Below are 14670 nucleotides of genomic sequence, written 5' to 3'. Positions count from 1 at the left end.
TTATTAACCTATAAGCAGATATTACACATACGTAGATTTTACAGAAAATGGACTTTTAAAGAACCAGCACTTAACATTTCAAACATTTTGGATGGAAATCTAATTTTTTTCAACATCTTCCCTGTCTTCTTAAATAGGGTACTATCTATAGAATATCCATCTGACTTTTATAACTCAGGGTCAGCAGTATTCTGTGATGTGATAATGTACCAAGAGGCGTAACTGGTAAAAGGAAAGGGCATGAGTTTTGGAGTTAAACAGTCTTTGCAATGATTCCCCCTTTGTGGTCCCTGGGATCTCCTGAAGTCACCTCCTGCTCTCTTTTAATGTGTTTCTAACCTACAGTGGGCTTAGGAATCAGACAACAAAGTTTATAGAAATATTTGTAAACTATATGTAAACAGTGTCTTAAGTGAGGGCATGAGAGATTCTCCTATGTATAAAGTCTATTTGTTTTGGATTTTTAAAATTTTTATTTATTTATTTTTGGCCGCATTGGGTCTTCATTGCTGCGCGCAGGCTTTCTCTAGTTGCAGCGAGCTGGGGCTACTCTTCGTTGCAGTGCATGGGCTTCTCATTGCAGTGGCTTCTCTTGTTGCGGAGCACGGGCACTAGGCGCTCAGGCTTCAGTAGCTGTGGCACGTGGGCTCAGTAGTTGTGATTCGCGGGCTCTAGAGCGAAGGCTCAGTAGATGTGGCACACGGGCTTAGTTGCTCCGCGGCATGTGGGATCTTCCCGGGTTCGAACCCCTGTGCCCTGCATTGGCAGGTGGATTCTTAACCACTGCACCACCAGGGAAGTCCCAAAGTCTATCTGTTTTAAAGCATAAATTTATGCAATCTATTCAGTTGATCAGAGGCCTTTCTCACTTAACTCCTGTTTTTCAGGTGTATTCAGAATTCTTGAGGCTGGATAAGTGACTTCGTAAAAAGTGTGCCAATAGTGCATTTAGCATTTTATATATTCTTTTGTTAACTATCTTTATGTGTACGTCATAACTGGCCAATTAGATTACTTTCCAATTAGATTATTTCCTGATTAGATTATTAATTTCCCAGGACAAGTGGTATTTTATAGCCATTCATTCATTTGCTAAGTAGTTTTCAAAATGGCTACTATGTGGAAAGACCTGTGATAGAAAAGAGATAAAGATTTAGCATTTACACATTATTGAGGAGACAAAATAACCAATACACGGCAGAAGGTGAACATAAAAATCCAGAGAATTCAAATGAGGAGAAGAGAATGTTTTCTCGTTGGGAGAACTGGAGAAGGCTTTATAGAGACAGCATTTGTGTCGGACCTTGGTAGCAGGAAGAACTTTAGTGGGTAGCATTTCAGGGTTTGGGAAATCTGCAAGAATGGGCAGGAAGGGAGAGAGAGATAGGCATGAATTTGTGGAATTACAGTCACGCTGTTGTCTTGAGAGCACCCAGTACATAGTACCCCCTTTCCCCAACTGACTTTGGCACAAATGATAAGACCAAGGAGTGGCAGATGGAGCCCCCAATATTACCCTTTTTACCGATTAAGGTTAAGCCAGAGTCTAGGCAAGAGTTCGGTAAGCCTGCTAACCGAACCCTAGGTTAAGGCTGACCCACTTTGTGACAGGTAACGGGAGCCAGGTTATACCATCATTCAGTTCCTGAGAAGTTTTCCAACTCATCTTTTAAACTCAAATACTTGAGATTGTCGGATAAAAACAAACAGTAGATGGCATTTAAAGTAGATGGAATTGATTATCTTAAAAAAGGGTTTATTTTGCACTACCTCTCTTTCCCACAAAAGCACCACATGGTAAGGTAGACATAATACACTGAAGTGTACTAAGATCACTTTTCATGAAAATCCACTGAGGATCTGTAGATCTCATGGGAGCTATTCAGTAATATCATAACTACAATTGGAAAACCCTGGCCTGTTATAACTTTGAAGGGTCTACACTTTAAAGATGAAAGAGACATGTTTTTATAAAACTCTACATTTCTGCACCTGAGCACTGATTCAGGTGGACAGACAATGGGCTTTAACCTTAGGAAGCTGGCTGCCCTCAGGAGAGAGGTAAGAGGCTGGCGAGGGGGAGGGTCAGACGCCTTACACAGTCAAGAGTGAGCAGTAAGCCTGGTGGCGGGATAGGGCTGCATGAAGATCACCTACATTGAACATATAATGTCCTCAAGAAATATATATGGGAGAGAGAATGGGGACTAGGGAGGATGGGGAAGAGGGGGTGAGGGAAGAGTGAGGGCTTTGGGGGCAAAACTTCCGTAACTAAGGCTAGTTCAGCGTGGGTATGTTTCCCCATCCCACTGCCCACACTACTTCATTATACACCACCTCTACTGGGCAGCGCTGCCATGTAAGCTGCTTTGGGTCCCAGCCAGACTCCAGACTCTCCACATGGATCCCTAAACCTATTCACCCACACAAGACAACTAAGTAAGAAGAGTGTAAATATTCATATGAATAGTTGGCCACTGTTCAGTGTCTACTGGGCACCAGCCACTTTTCATAATCCTCACCGCTGTCCTGCAAAGGCTGGCTTTATCTTCCTCTCTGCTTTTCAGACGGGGAAACAAAGACTTAGAAGCAGACCTGATTGAATCAGGATTGGAACCTGGGGCTGCCTGCCTTCAGGGGTGTGCTCTTCCAGTAGCTTCTAGGATACTGGGGCTGGGGGGCAGTGACCACGCTGTTAAAGGGAGGAGGAGGGGTAGGGTCGGCTTTGGGGGCCTATAGGGGGTCTGGGTGTGCATGGTTACATGTGGGGTCATTTCCTGAGCTGCATGTGAGTTTAAGTGTGAGTGTGTATGTGGGTTGAGGTATGGGTATATATGGACGTTTGTGGGCTGGTTCTTGGAATATGTGTATTTGAGTGTGTGAGTGTGTGTGTGTGTGTGTGTGTGTGTGTGTGTGTGTAGGGGGTTAGTCCCTGGGCTGCTGGGCAAATGTGTTTTGGGGCTCCATTGGGGGCAGACAGGCTTAAATTTTGTGCATGATTGTGAGTCTGTGTGTGCATGAGTGTGTAAGTTTGAGCGTGCAAGTATGTTGGGGTGCTGGGCGGGTTAATCCCTGACCATGTGTTTGTGATGTGTGGATGAGTGTGTGTGTGTGTGTGTGTGTGTGTGTGTGGTCAGCCCCTAGGGTCTGTGTGGGTACGAGTGTGCCTGAATGGGTGTGTGAGTCGGTGTGTGTGTTTGAGTGTGTGTGCGTGTGTGTCCGGGGCGCGTTGAGCCTGCGGGTTGGGGGGAGACGCCGGCAGGCCCCGCCCTGCGCTGCAGGTGGGCCGGGCCCTCGGCTGGGCCGGCCGCGCTCGCTGCTCTTGGCTCGCGGCCGCGCCGGGCTCGCAGGGCTGGGCTCGGGCTGCGGGGCGGCGCCGGGACAGGAAGCGGAAAGCAGCAGTGCAGCGGCGGCGGCGGCGGGGCTCTGCCTCTACAGGAGCCCAGTGCAGGCCGCAGAGTCGGGGCCGCTGCGAGCCGAGACCGCGGGCCGCGGAGCCCGCACGGCCGGCGCGGAGGTGAGTCCCGCCGCAGGCCGGGCGCGGCGGGGCGGCGGGCGCGGGGTAGAGACCTCCCGCGGGGAGACGCCCCCACCCGGACCCGCGACCCCGCGAGCCCCTGGGTCCTCCTCCCGCAGCCCCACCCCGGACTCAGACCCCGGTTCACTGCCCTTCTCCCGCCTCTGGCCGGGAGCCTCCTTCCCTCCCGCGGTCCATAGCCCGAGCCGTGCTTCCCGGGACCCCACTCCTCTCCCATCCCCGCGAGGTGCGCCCCTCCCGCCCCACTCCCCGCGCACCCCACTTCCTCGGTCCGGGCATTTCCTCCCCACGCCTCGGACGCTCGCTTCTACCGTGGCTGCACTTTGGGGTGCGCGCCCCGGCCGGCAGGGAGTGGCCGAGCGTTCCTGCAGGCACCCGCGCTGAGGCACCGGCCCTGCGGGGCTGGGGCCGGACCGCCCTGCGCACCCCGGGAGCCGGGCGCGCTCCGTGGTTCCCACCCCGCCGTGGGGCTCGACCCGGGAACAGCCCGCGCCCGGGGACCCGCCCGACCCTGGGCCAGAAACCGGCACAGAGCTGGCCTGTGTTCCCACCTCGCTTACAGAAGGGAGCTGGCCCTGGAGGCGGGCGGGGGGCGAGTCCGGTTGCGCATCGGAGAGCGCAACAGGCAGGTAGGAGTTTACTTTCAAAAACGCCGGGGTGGAGCAGCAGGCGTCCGGCTAGTCTCTGCCGGAGGCGTCCCGGTTGGAGGCAATCTCACCGCCTCGGGGCAGCCTTCGCCACGGGCAGGACCTCATTTCCTCCTGCAGGCTTTAAACTGCCCCAAGCAAACGTGTCCGGGGAAGTGTGAAGCTTTATAAAAATTTAAACGCGTCGGTGGCGGAGGCAGGAGTGGGGCGGAGCCGCGGCCTGGCGGCCCGGAGATGAGCTAGTGAGACTTGGAGCCGAGAAACCTGTGGCTCAGTTTTCACAGCTTCAAACCAGGTATAAAGCCCACCCCGCGAAGGTGTTGTGAGCTCGTTTAGCCGCTTGTTAAGAGATGTTAGAGCTCTTTATTATGATGATTTTGTGGCTGGCACGTGCATTTTGTTAAACCCCTTTTGGGGGGCTGTGATTGGAAATACATGTATTTTTAGACATCTAATCCAAAAGCTAGCAAGCTGTAAAGAATCTGGCATTTTCACTGATGTGTTTATAAATTTTACAGGGTTGCTGGAAAAATATTATAACTTGTGTCACCAATCAACAATGCTAATTAGCGTTCTCCTTCCAGTGGGTGGGTTGTTTGATTACACAGCTCCTAGGCTCTTTAAGTGAGATGGCAGAAACTGTCTGAATCCAGGGAGATGTAATTAGTCATTTTATGTAGCCACTAATTAGAGTTTTTAGAGTTGAATTAAATCAATGTAATATAGTTGGAGTTTGATTTCTGGGAGGAAACTGTTTATTCTCCAGTTCAAGTAAATAACATTCTTCACCTCTCCATAAGCATTTAGCATTCCCAGACTTTGGTGTCTCTCAATATAATTACTGAAACAGCTAGGGTGAAATTTTCACTGTTACAGTGTTGGCAGTGTGACTTGGTTGCAACTTAATTTGTAAGTAAAATGGGAGAATTTTGAGAATGGCATATTTGTAAGGACTGCTTGCCAGGCAACACATTTTCATTGCCTTGTGTACTTGAGCAAAAGGATGAAACCGTAAAGGAAGGTTTCCTGACCAAGAAGCAATGCCAGGTCACCCTGGTCCACTGGAGAATAAACAAATGTTGAGTGAGGAAGGTATTCTCCCCTCCAGCCCCCAACACACACAAACACACACCCTGTTTGTTATCCCAGACCTCAGCAGCATTTGGGTTGAGTGGGCACTTATCACATTGTATTTTAATAGGCAGGTTCTACCTTTAAGCTGTGAGCTCCTTGGAGTTAGAACTATTTCAGATTCATTTCTTTTCTTTTGGACTCCCCACAATGCTTGGGACACTGAACCTGTGAGTAGGAGTTGAAATTGCAGAATTCTTTGTGGGTTATGTGTGGTTTGGGACAATTTGTGATGGTTGCCTCCCCTCCTCCCTGTAAATAAACGAGTTTGGTAATTGCTACATTGTTATATAGTTTCCATAGTCAAGAGCACAGGTTCTGGAATTAGACTCTCAGAGTTCAAGGCCCAGCTCCAGCACTTACCAGGTATGCCACCTTGGTTTTCTTAACTGTAACATGAAATTCATATTTTTTCTCCCATATAAGGCGTGTTCTGAGGATTAAGTGAGATATTATATGCAAATGACTTAAAACAGTTCCTAATACATATGAAGCACTCGATTAACTGTGAGCCGTAAGATTATTATGGTCCTTCTCTCTCTATAAAGTGAACTAGCTGTGGCTAGGGGACTAGCTGTGTATGGGCATCGTGCTGTGCCATTTTCCAGAAGGTGGACGAGGCAGGATTAGGTGGACGTGGGGTTGGACCATGTTTCTAGTAGTGGCTTTGGTCTCACCTGAAGCCTGATGAAAAGGTGCATGTATGTTCAGCTGAGGTCTGTCTCCATTGGTGTCCTTCTGAATACCACTTTATTGGACAGCAGTCATTGGACCCTGCATCATGGAATTTACAGGGGAGGTAGTATTTTCGAAATTACTTTTCCGAAGCTTAAGAATCTGGCAGGGGACAAGGGGCGGGGGTCACTTGAGAACAAATATACAGCCTAAGAACTCCAGACACATTAACCATTCACAGCTTTTGGAAATCTATACCCAGCTGTTAAGGGTGTTTCAGAGGTAATTGATGACTGGAACCAAGAGGAGATATTCTGGGAAGGTGAGTTGAAATCATTGGTAAAATGAGGTTGACATTTTCTTTTCTTGTGAATAGTGGCCCGGAATCACTCATTTAGAAGAGCACTGTTGAAAGAATCACTGGGTTTGTTGCAAATGCCACAATCCTTCTGATCCCCACATCAGTGGCCTGGATGATGTGTTATGGTTTATAGACCACAAGTTCAGCAAAATACTTCTTCCCATCCTCCCTTACAGCCCTGAGGTCCTCCAGATAAACCCAATAAAACACACAGAGCTTTCTCTGATACTCACTTCTAACCTGGGGACGGTAAAAGAAGGCCTGCAAGGAAAAGAATGGAAATCAATAAATTAGTTAACTATAGCTAATGGGATTCATTAAAGTAGACTCACATAGCCCAAAAAAAGTACATAAGTTTAATGAAAATGATACATAAGTCATGTGCCTTACAAAGGTATTCTTTCCAATGGAAGGAATTTAACTTTACTAAGTAGTAATAATGCTTACCATGTGCTAGGCTTTAGTCTGAATGATTATGAATGATCTCATTTAACCCACCTTGAGCCTATAAGGTAAGTAAAATATAATTCTGTTGTTATAATTAGGGAAACAGGCACAGAAGGGTTAAGTAATTAATCTGAGGTCACACAGCTGATAAGTAGCAGAGCCAGGATTTGAACAGTGACAATCTAACTTCAAAACCTGTGCTCATTGCTTGTCCCCTGTAGAAGAAAAGTTGACTAAACAAAATTATCTAAATTATCCTTTTCCCCTTGAGTGCCACGTAATTAAAAACAGGTACCTTGAGAAAAATGTTAGCTTGAAAACAATAAAAATAATAAATGGTGTAAACCCTTTAGAATTATATATATGATAAAACTCAAATATGCAAAGTGATGTGCACAGTATATATAAACACAGTTGCTTCCCTTGGAAGTATATCCACTGCAGAAGGAGTAGAATGGCTCTTTAAATTCAGCGTGTGTCTCTGTACCCCTTGCAAGGTAACTTTCTACCCTCCAACCCAAGTTCACTTAATAGCTCTAGGCAGAGCTGTTGACATTTTTATAATTTCCTTTTCTGAGAAGGTTAGCTTATGTTTACCACTGTCATTACCATAACATATTATTTCCCTCATATGATTTTCTGAACACTGTGTTTTCCTTTCAAGTAGGAGTCAGGTATATTTTGTGAGTGATTGTGACTTTAGGGGCGGATTCTCTTCAAGGCCTCTGATCCCCACTTTGCTTTTAATAAAGGTGGGGGGGGGAAGGAGGTTCTCTGACATTTTTGTTGGGGAATTCCAGATTTAAGATGCTGCCACTTAGTCAAAAGTGCTCTTGAACCTGTCTCAACACTGCCCTCTGACCTTCATGAGATGTGATTTGACAAGCTCTAGCCCTATCCTGGTGTTTGCTTGCAGCCCGGAAGGGATAAATGACAGGAGGACAGGGGGAGGCAGAGACTGATGCCAGTTCTTACTGTGTCTGGCGTATAACCTTTGCCGCTGAGTAAGACTTGTGCAAGCAGCAGAGCAGCTCCACTCTTGGTGGTTCGGATGTCACTGTGGAATGTAATCTCTGCATCTTTTTCTTCGGTTGTAAAACCGAGGATTTAAAATAGACGACCTCTAAGGTTTCTTCCACAGTGAACCTATGGGCTCCACGTCCCGACATGTGCCACCTAAACCCTTCCTTCATTCAGCACACATTTACAGAGAGCCTGTTGTGCTCCAGGAGCTGGAGAGAGAGTAATGAAAGAGGCCCCTGCCCTTGTGGAGCTTACTGTCTCTGCAGGAGCCAGTCCCTGTGTAATTGGAAATTGGGATATCAAGAAGTACAGGGAGGTGGGAAAGGGCCAGGTGAGGCCGGAGGACTGGAAAGGCCCTTGAAAGAAGCTGTATTTCAGCTGAGATGGATGAGTAGGAATTGGGCAAAATGAGGTGGGTGAAGAGTGAGTAGAGCAGATGTACTGAGGCTGCAGAGAGCCGGGTGCCTTAGAGAACCTCGGGTAGAGAAGGAAAGCCCAGCTGGAGAGGTAGGCAGGGCCTGGCAGACCAAGTGAAGGATTTTGAGTTTTATTTGAAGTGCAGCGGAACACCGTGGAGGGGTTTTAAGCAGGGAAGTGACGTCCACGTCGTGATTTGAAAGATCACTCTGGCAGCTGCCCAACCAGAGCCAGGCACAGTCTGGGTCATGTCAGGGGTCAGTGTGATAGACAGATAGTTCCAGATTCCAGGATCCACATTTACACCTTTATGTGACCCTATCCTATTCAAGCCAGTGCAGCAGCCTATCACTTTATTACCCAGAGAACCTGATTCCTTTTCTTTACTTTATTATCTTCCTGATAAGGCCTCCCTCTGACCTTATCTGAGTTCTGCTAATTTCTTGTGCATACAAGGGAGCTATCTTGTAAATGTACTGCTGCAATGATAAGCTTCAGGATGTGTTTTTCTGTTAAGGATGTCGAAACCCTTCCATTGGCTTTTGAGATGAGTTCGCTCTGGATTTTGTCCGTCTGCCTCTGGTTGCTGCTTCTTAATCCTCACTGAGATCTGGGACAAGAATTGATAGCTCTGGTAGAGACAGTGTGACGCAGAAGGGGCCCGAACTCTCGAGAGACTGGATTCTGTGAGGAAACCTGCAGGCTTTGGAATAGTTTAGCCCTGTGTCCGTGGAGCCTGGAGGAAGTGGGTGGCCTGAGAACTGGGAGAGTGAGGGGTGGATAACAGGGGACAGAGGGCACTTAGGGACAGTAGAATGTGTGGGCTGAAGCAGGGAGAGAGTTGTGAAAATGATGCTGGGTTGGCTCTATAGGGTCAGTAGGATGTTTGCATGGCGCCAGTGGAGGAAATTGAAAAGAACAGTCCGGGGCACCGGAGAGCATCGCGGGGGTGATGGGAATCCCAAGCGGAGCAAGAGGCATCTGAGTAGGAAATGTGCATTGGGGATTTATCCTTTCAGTAAGTATTTGTTGGGTACCTCTTATGTTCCGTGTATCCTGGGGTAGGTAAACAGTAGCTTCTGTCTCCATGGAGCTTATCCTAGAGTAAATCCATGGACGGAGGAGAATAATGGGTGAGTTTTGAGTCTTAAAAGATAACTTGATGGGGGAGAGGGAGAGGACTGTTGGAGGAGGGGTAGCACAAACACCATCAAATCGGAGGAGGACAGACAGCAGAGAGCTCCGCGAGGGCAGCCGTGTGCTGTGTGCCATTGTCATTGCTGTAACCTAGCATCGCCTAGCAGGTCTCTCATAGCCCCACTAAACGTGGAGGCGGATGAATGAATACATGGGTTAAGAAGGTCTGGAGGGGAGGAGGACAAGGGTGGGAACTTTGGATTTGGCTCCTGGCAATCTCTGGCCAACTTAGCGCTGTTTCAATGGAGCATCAAAGATGGAGGATTGGGGTGACAAGAGGGAGGGAATGGCAGCATATGCAAACCACCCCTTTGATAAATATAGTTAGGAATCGTGAGAGAGAAACCAGACAAGGGCAGCTGGTAGAGTGGAGGTAAAGCTTTCCCCCAAACAGCACTTGGGAGCCCATGATTTCCTTTGAGGGGCATGCCTGGAGTTGCCTTAACGGATGGCCGGAGGTTTTAATGAGGACTAAGGATGAGGTCCTCTTGCAGTAGGGGAATGAAATTTGCATTAGCATATGCCAGAGGCTTTATTTTGGGAGCTTCCTTTAATGCTTAACAGCAACCCTAGGAAGACATCATATTAAATGGCCTCATTTTACAGAGGTGTCGGGGGCAGGGGTGGGAGGGTGGGGAGATAAGCTCAGAGAGGTAAGTGTCTGCCCCCGGTGTCACGGCCGGGGAGCGTGAGTAGAATCAGCCCAGGTCTTCGGGGCCTGGGCCACCTGCCTCTGAGACACCCCAGCAGCATTTAGCCGGAAATAGCTAGAAGCTGGGATGGAAAAGAGAATCAAGAGTTAATGGGTTGGAGGGCAGAAAAAAGTATAGATGTTGTGGATGGTCAATTCTGGGTGTAGAAGACAGCAGTCAGGTTTCTGGGCCAGGCAGCCGGGTGTTGGAACCTGCAGGTCAGCAGAGAGCTGGGTGAAGGACCTTTGGGGAAAGAGGCTCATTCAGGGCAGGTCTGGAGATCTTGGCTCATCTCCTGAGGCTGGCGTCTGCCAGGTATGGAGAAGAACAAGCAGCATAGCCCAGAGCAGAAAGGAAGTGAGGGTCTAAGGTGCTGAAAGCTCATTGAAATTGCTAGTGAACATGCTGGGAGGAAGAGTAGGGAGAAAAAAAAAAAGATGAGCTTGTTCTCAAAGTCTTCTAGAAAAGTGGGGGAAGGTCCAAGAGCAAAACTAACATGTTTTTAAAATGCCCACAGTGGGGTTTTTTTCCACATTTGATGCTTTACAGTCACCCCACGAAATAGGCTGCCTTATTTCCATTTTACGGATGAGGACACCGGAGGCTCCGAGGGGGATGCAGCTAGTTAGCAAGCCCTGGACTGCACTGGGATGCAAGCCCAGCGCTGTCTGGCCGCAGGTGAGCCTCAGGTGGGAAGGTGAGCATGGGCACCCACTCTGTCTTGCTCCTTTCCGTGTCTTTCTCTTACTGAGAGAGACAAGGAGAGCCTCTAGGTTGGGGACTGGTCGCGGGAGTCTTGATAGCCCCAAATGCCCCTTATCGAGCGTATCGGAGCGGTGCTGGGAGTGGCCACAGTCGTAGCTTGTTTGTTTCTCGCATGAGCCTTTTATTCACCTTTTACAGATGTGGGTTCAGAGAGATTTAATAATTTGACTGAGGTCGTATAGCTAACAGGTGAGTAAAGCCTGGGATTGGAAGCCAGCTCCTAATACTGTATCAGCTTATATCTCCAGATCAACCCTGTGAAGTCCATGGCTGGTGGGTTTATCCCCATTTGACAGATGAGGAAATCGAGGCTCAAGAAGGCAGGTGACTTATCCCAGGTGGTACTTGACAGTGAGCAGCCCTGCCTAGACCCCGGGTCTCCCCACTGCTCACCTTGGGCTCATGCAGGAGAGCAGACATGAAATAATGAGTCAGGACATCAGGAAAAGGGAGGCCAGCTAGCCCTAGGTGACAGAGCCTAGGGAATGAATGATAAGGGCAAACAACCTAGGTGGTACTGAGGCTCGGACTGTGTTGGCCAGTGGTGGTTTGTGGGTGATTCCCTCCAGGCTGGCAGGTCATTCATTGCTCAGGAGCCTTGGCCTTCTCCCAGTGGGGGTAGAGGTATGGCATTTGCGGCTTCTTTGTTTTTTCTTCACACTGATCTCCCTGGCTCTGTTTGCAGTGTCAGCTTCCAGGGGCGCTGGAAGGAGGAGCCCTGTGGGGTGGAGACCAGCTCCGGGGTGAGGGGTGCAGAACTCCTTTCTCTCGAAGTAAAGGTTTAGCATGTGGGGCTCAGGAATGTACTTGGAAACATTTCCAATTTATTTTTATTGCATAGCAATATTTAATGAAAATGTGGGAAGAGACCCAGGAACCTGCAGCTAATAAATCACCTGCTTTCATTTTCTGATGTTCTGTCATCCTTGTCCTCACGTAAGTGATTTTATGTGATTGTAACTGGAATGTAGATTTCAGCGTCTATCTGCAATGCTGTATGTAGCCTGCTTTTTAAATTTATCACTCTATCCTACAAATTTCTGTTCTTCATAATTATCATTTTAAACAGCTCTATGATATTTCTTTGGGTGAATGAACCATGTTTCCCTGACCTAGTCCTCTGTTTGGGGGGCATTGAGAGTGTTTCTTGCTTTTCACTATTTTAGACAATGTGCTAATAGTAGTTTTTCGTTTAAAAAAAGAGATTAGTTCCCTGAGATAAATTCTCAGGAGTTTGGATTCCTGGATTAAAGAGATCGAGAACCTTTTTTTTTTTTTCCCCACTGGTTTCGGAAACTCTGAGCAAATCCCTTAAAAGCTGCTTCCCTGGGTATTGGTTTGTAACCAGCACACTGGCAGTGGGAGCTGGGCACGGTGTCTAGGACTGGGATGCCAGGAAGGCCGACTGTGTCTGGGAGATGGCCAAGGGCCAGGTCTCTCCCACCTCCGGTTTCCCCGCTGCTGCGGGGCGGGGGTTGGGCTTTGCCCGGCACCCACCCGTCCCCCTCCCAGACACCTGGGCAAGCTGGCTGCTGCCTGAGTGGAGCACCTAGCACTCAGGAGCCTCACCCTTGCTCACTTGTTCCATCAGAGACCCCAGAGAGGAGGTTGCTACTGTCACTTATCTTCTCGCCCCTCGGGTTTGGCTTTGAAGGTTGATATCCTTTTTTTTTCCTGTTTTCCCAGAATTCGTTCCTCGATTCCCAGGCCCTTTGAGGTCTGAGGAGGAGTCCAGTAGGTGAGATTCTCTACCTCTAAGGAGAAACAGTACCTGCTCCTTCAGCAAGAGCAAGCTCTCCGTTGCTATGGATACCGAATCCACGTATTCTGGATACTCTTACTATTCTAGTCATTCGAAAAAATCTCACAGACAAGGGTATGTAAGCTACTGCTTGTTCCACTTTTCCTTTGGGGGAAACTTGCAGGTTGCTCAGGCTGCCTGGGCTCACTTTCAGACAGTACCCCTGCAGGGCAGTTGACGCCGGAGGTTCAGTCCAAGAGCATTTAACAGGCATTGGGAGGAACTACACCACCAATTTACATTTTATAGCCACCATTACAGTTGGTGACTTTTAAGTTCTCACAATTGATTTTAAATTAAAGTTTCTCCCTTCAGTGGAAATGTTTTTCATTTCTAAGTACTTTTCGTAGATGACAGTTCTCTCAAAGCTTTACCAAGAATGCGAGTGAAAGTTCCAAAATAAAAAAAGTGTTAATTTGTTGCTTCTCACCCAAAGCTGCTGACTCATCCATTATGCATTTGCCTGAGGCGTATCCACTGAAGTGGCAGGATTGGCCTAGTGCCTTATTTATTTCTGTCTGACTAGTCTTCCCAGTGCGCAGGCCTGGGTTTTGAAAACTCCGACCTCGGTGATGGGGCCAAATTTCCTCTCCTCTGTGAGGAATGAACAGGTCTGCACTGGTATTCATAAGGCCTGCAGTATTACAGACCTGCAGAACGGTGAGGAGAGAAACGAGGAAATGAATGAATGAAGAGGTGGTACTGTACTGGTGAAGAGTGCAGTTGATGAAATTGCAATGCTGCCTCTTCCTTAGAGCCCTCCTTTGTAAAATGGGTATAGCAGGGCTGTTGAGAGGATTAAATGAGATTATGCTTGTGAAGCATTTAACACAGCACATAGTAGGTCACTAACCAGTGGCTGTATTAATGCTATCAATGGCCTTGGCATTTCAGCACCACACTCAAAGGCCCACCTGTGGTCACAGCCCTGCCATGGCTGGGAATGGTGATTATAGTGGTGTTTCCCTGACTGAGCAGTTCCCCATACAAGCAGCTGAATGCAGAGCAGGATTTTGTTTAGTAAAACAGCAGTAAGATATGGATATCTAATTGATTTATTCGTTTGTTAGCATGTACGGATGTACACACGCAGAAAGGGGTCTGGAAGGATAGTGTCGGAGCTGCCCAGAGCGGTCATCCACCGGGAAGGGGTCCACACAGGATGGTGACTGATGGGAACTTTCATTTGTGCTTTATCTTTCTGCACTTGTTCAGTCTTTTACAAGTGTATATTTTGTGATTAAAAGTAGAAATGGAATGAGTGTAAAAGAAGGACTTTCAAAGATTATTTAATGACATGAGAAAATACATATGATGCCATGTTACTAAAAAACAAGATTCAAAACTTTGTACCTATAGTGGTTATATATTCTTATGATACAATGAATGGTAACAGATTGACCATGCCTATCTCTAGGTGTGCAACTATTGGGATTATAGTTGTGTGTGTGTGTGTGTGTGTGTAACTTTCCTTATTTTCTAAATTTCATGTATTGCTCGTATAATCATAACAATCTGGGGGAAAGAGGTAAATGAGCTTGTGCTGGAGCCCAGGCAAGGCTTTCTAGTCAGCATGGGAAACAGCAAGGAGGGCTGCTGAGTGAGGCGTAAAGTGACATGCCAGAACCCAGATCCTGAGAAAGTCAGGAACCCTCTGGTGAGAAACATTTAATCACAAATTTCAATCAGTGGGTAAACATATCAGATTTGTTCTAAAATACTAGAAACAGCTGTGTAAAAATGTCCAATCTTGGAGCTTAACTGGAAAAAGCAATTCCCTTGTCAGTGTTGCAAGCTTCCCCATCCTACACTGTGATGAGTGGAGTGGGAATTTGGGGGTTCTCTTCGTGCTTGGAGATGAGTAGAGAGGGACGCCTTGCAGTGTTCAGAGGAGGAACCATCTCTGGCCTCCTTTATCTAGACTCATGTCCCGACTGTCATTGCTCTGCACTGCTGTTTCCTCAGGCCCCTTGGGG

The 14670-nt window shown here is 47.7% G+C and overlaps 1 protein-coding gene across 3 annotated transcripts in view; it reads left to right on the top strand.

Moving 5' to 3' along the window:
• Positions 1 to 12698: 12698 nt before the first annotated feature.
• Positions 12699 to 14670, top strand: part of VANGL1 (VANGL planar cell polarity protein 1) — a gene marked incomplete at its 5' end in the record, with an annotated part of 38129 nt that continues 36157 nt past the window's right edge. For all 3 annotated transcript variants that reach the window (XM_082832357.1, XM_082832355.1, XM_082832356.1), the window contains one exon: positions 12699 to 12769. In XM_082832357.1, coding sequence (XP_082688483.1) covers positions 12699 to 12769 — 71 coding nt within the window. The remainder of the gene's footprint in view (positions 12770 to 14670) is intronic.

The sequence above is a fragment of the Leucopleurus acutus genome, assembly GCF_964270905.1.
Source record: "Leucopleurus acutus genome assembly, chromosome: 2".
Taxonomy (NCBI): Eukaryota; Metazoa; Chordata; class Mammalia; order Artiodactyla; family Delphinidae; genus Leucopleurus; species Leucopleurus acutus.
The sequence above is the reverse complement of the archived record's forward strand: the minus strand, read 5'-3'. Positions and strand labels throughout refer to the sequence as shown.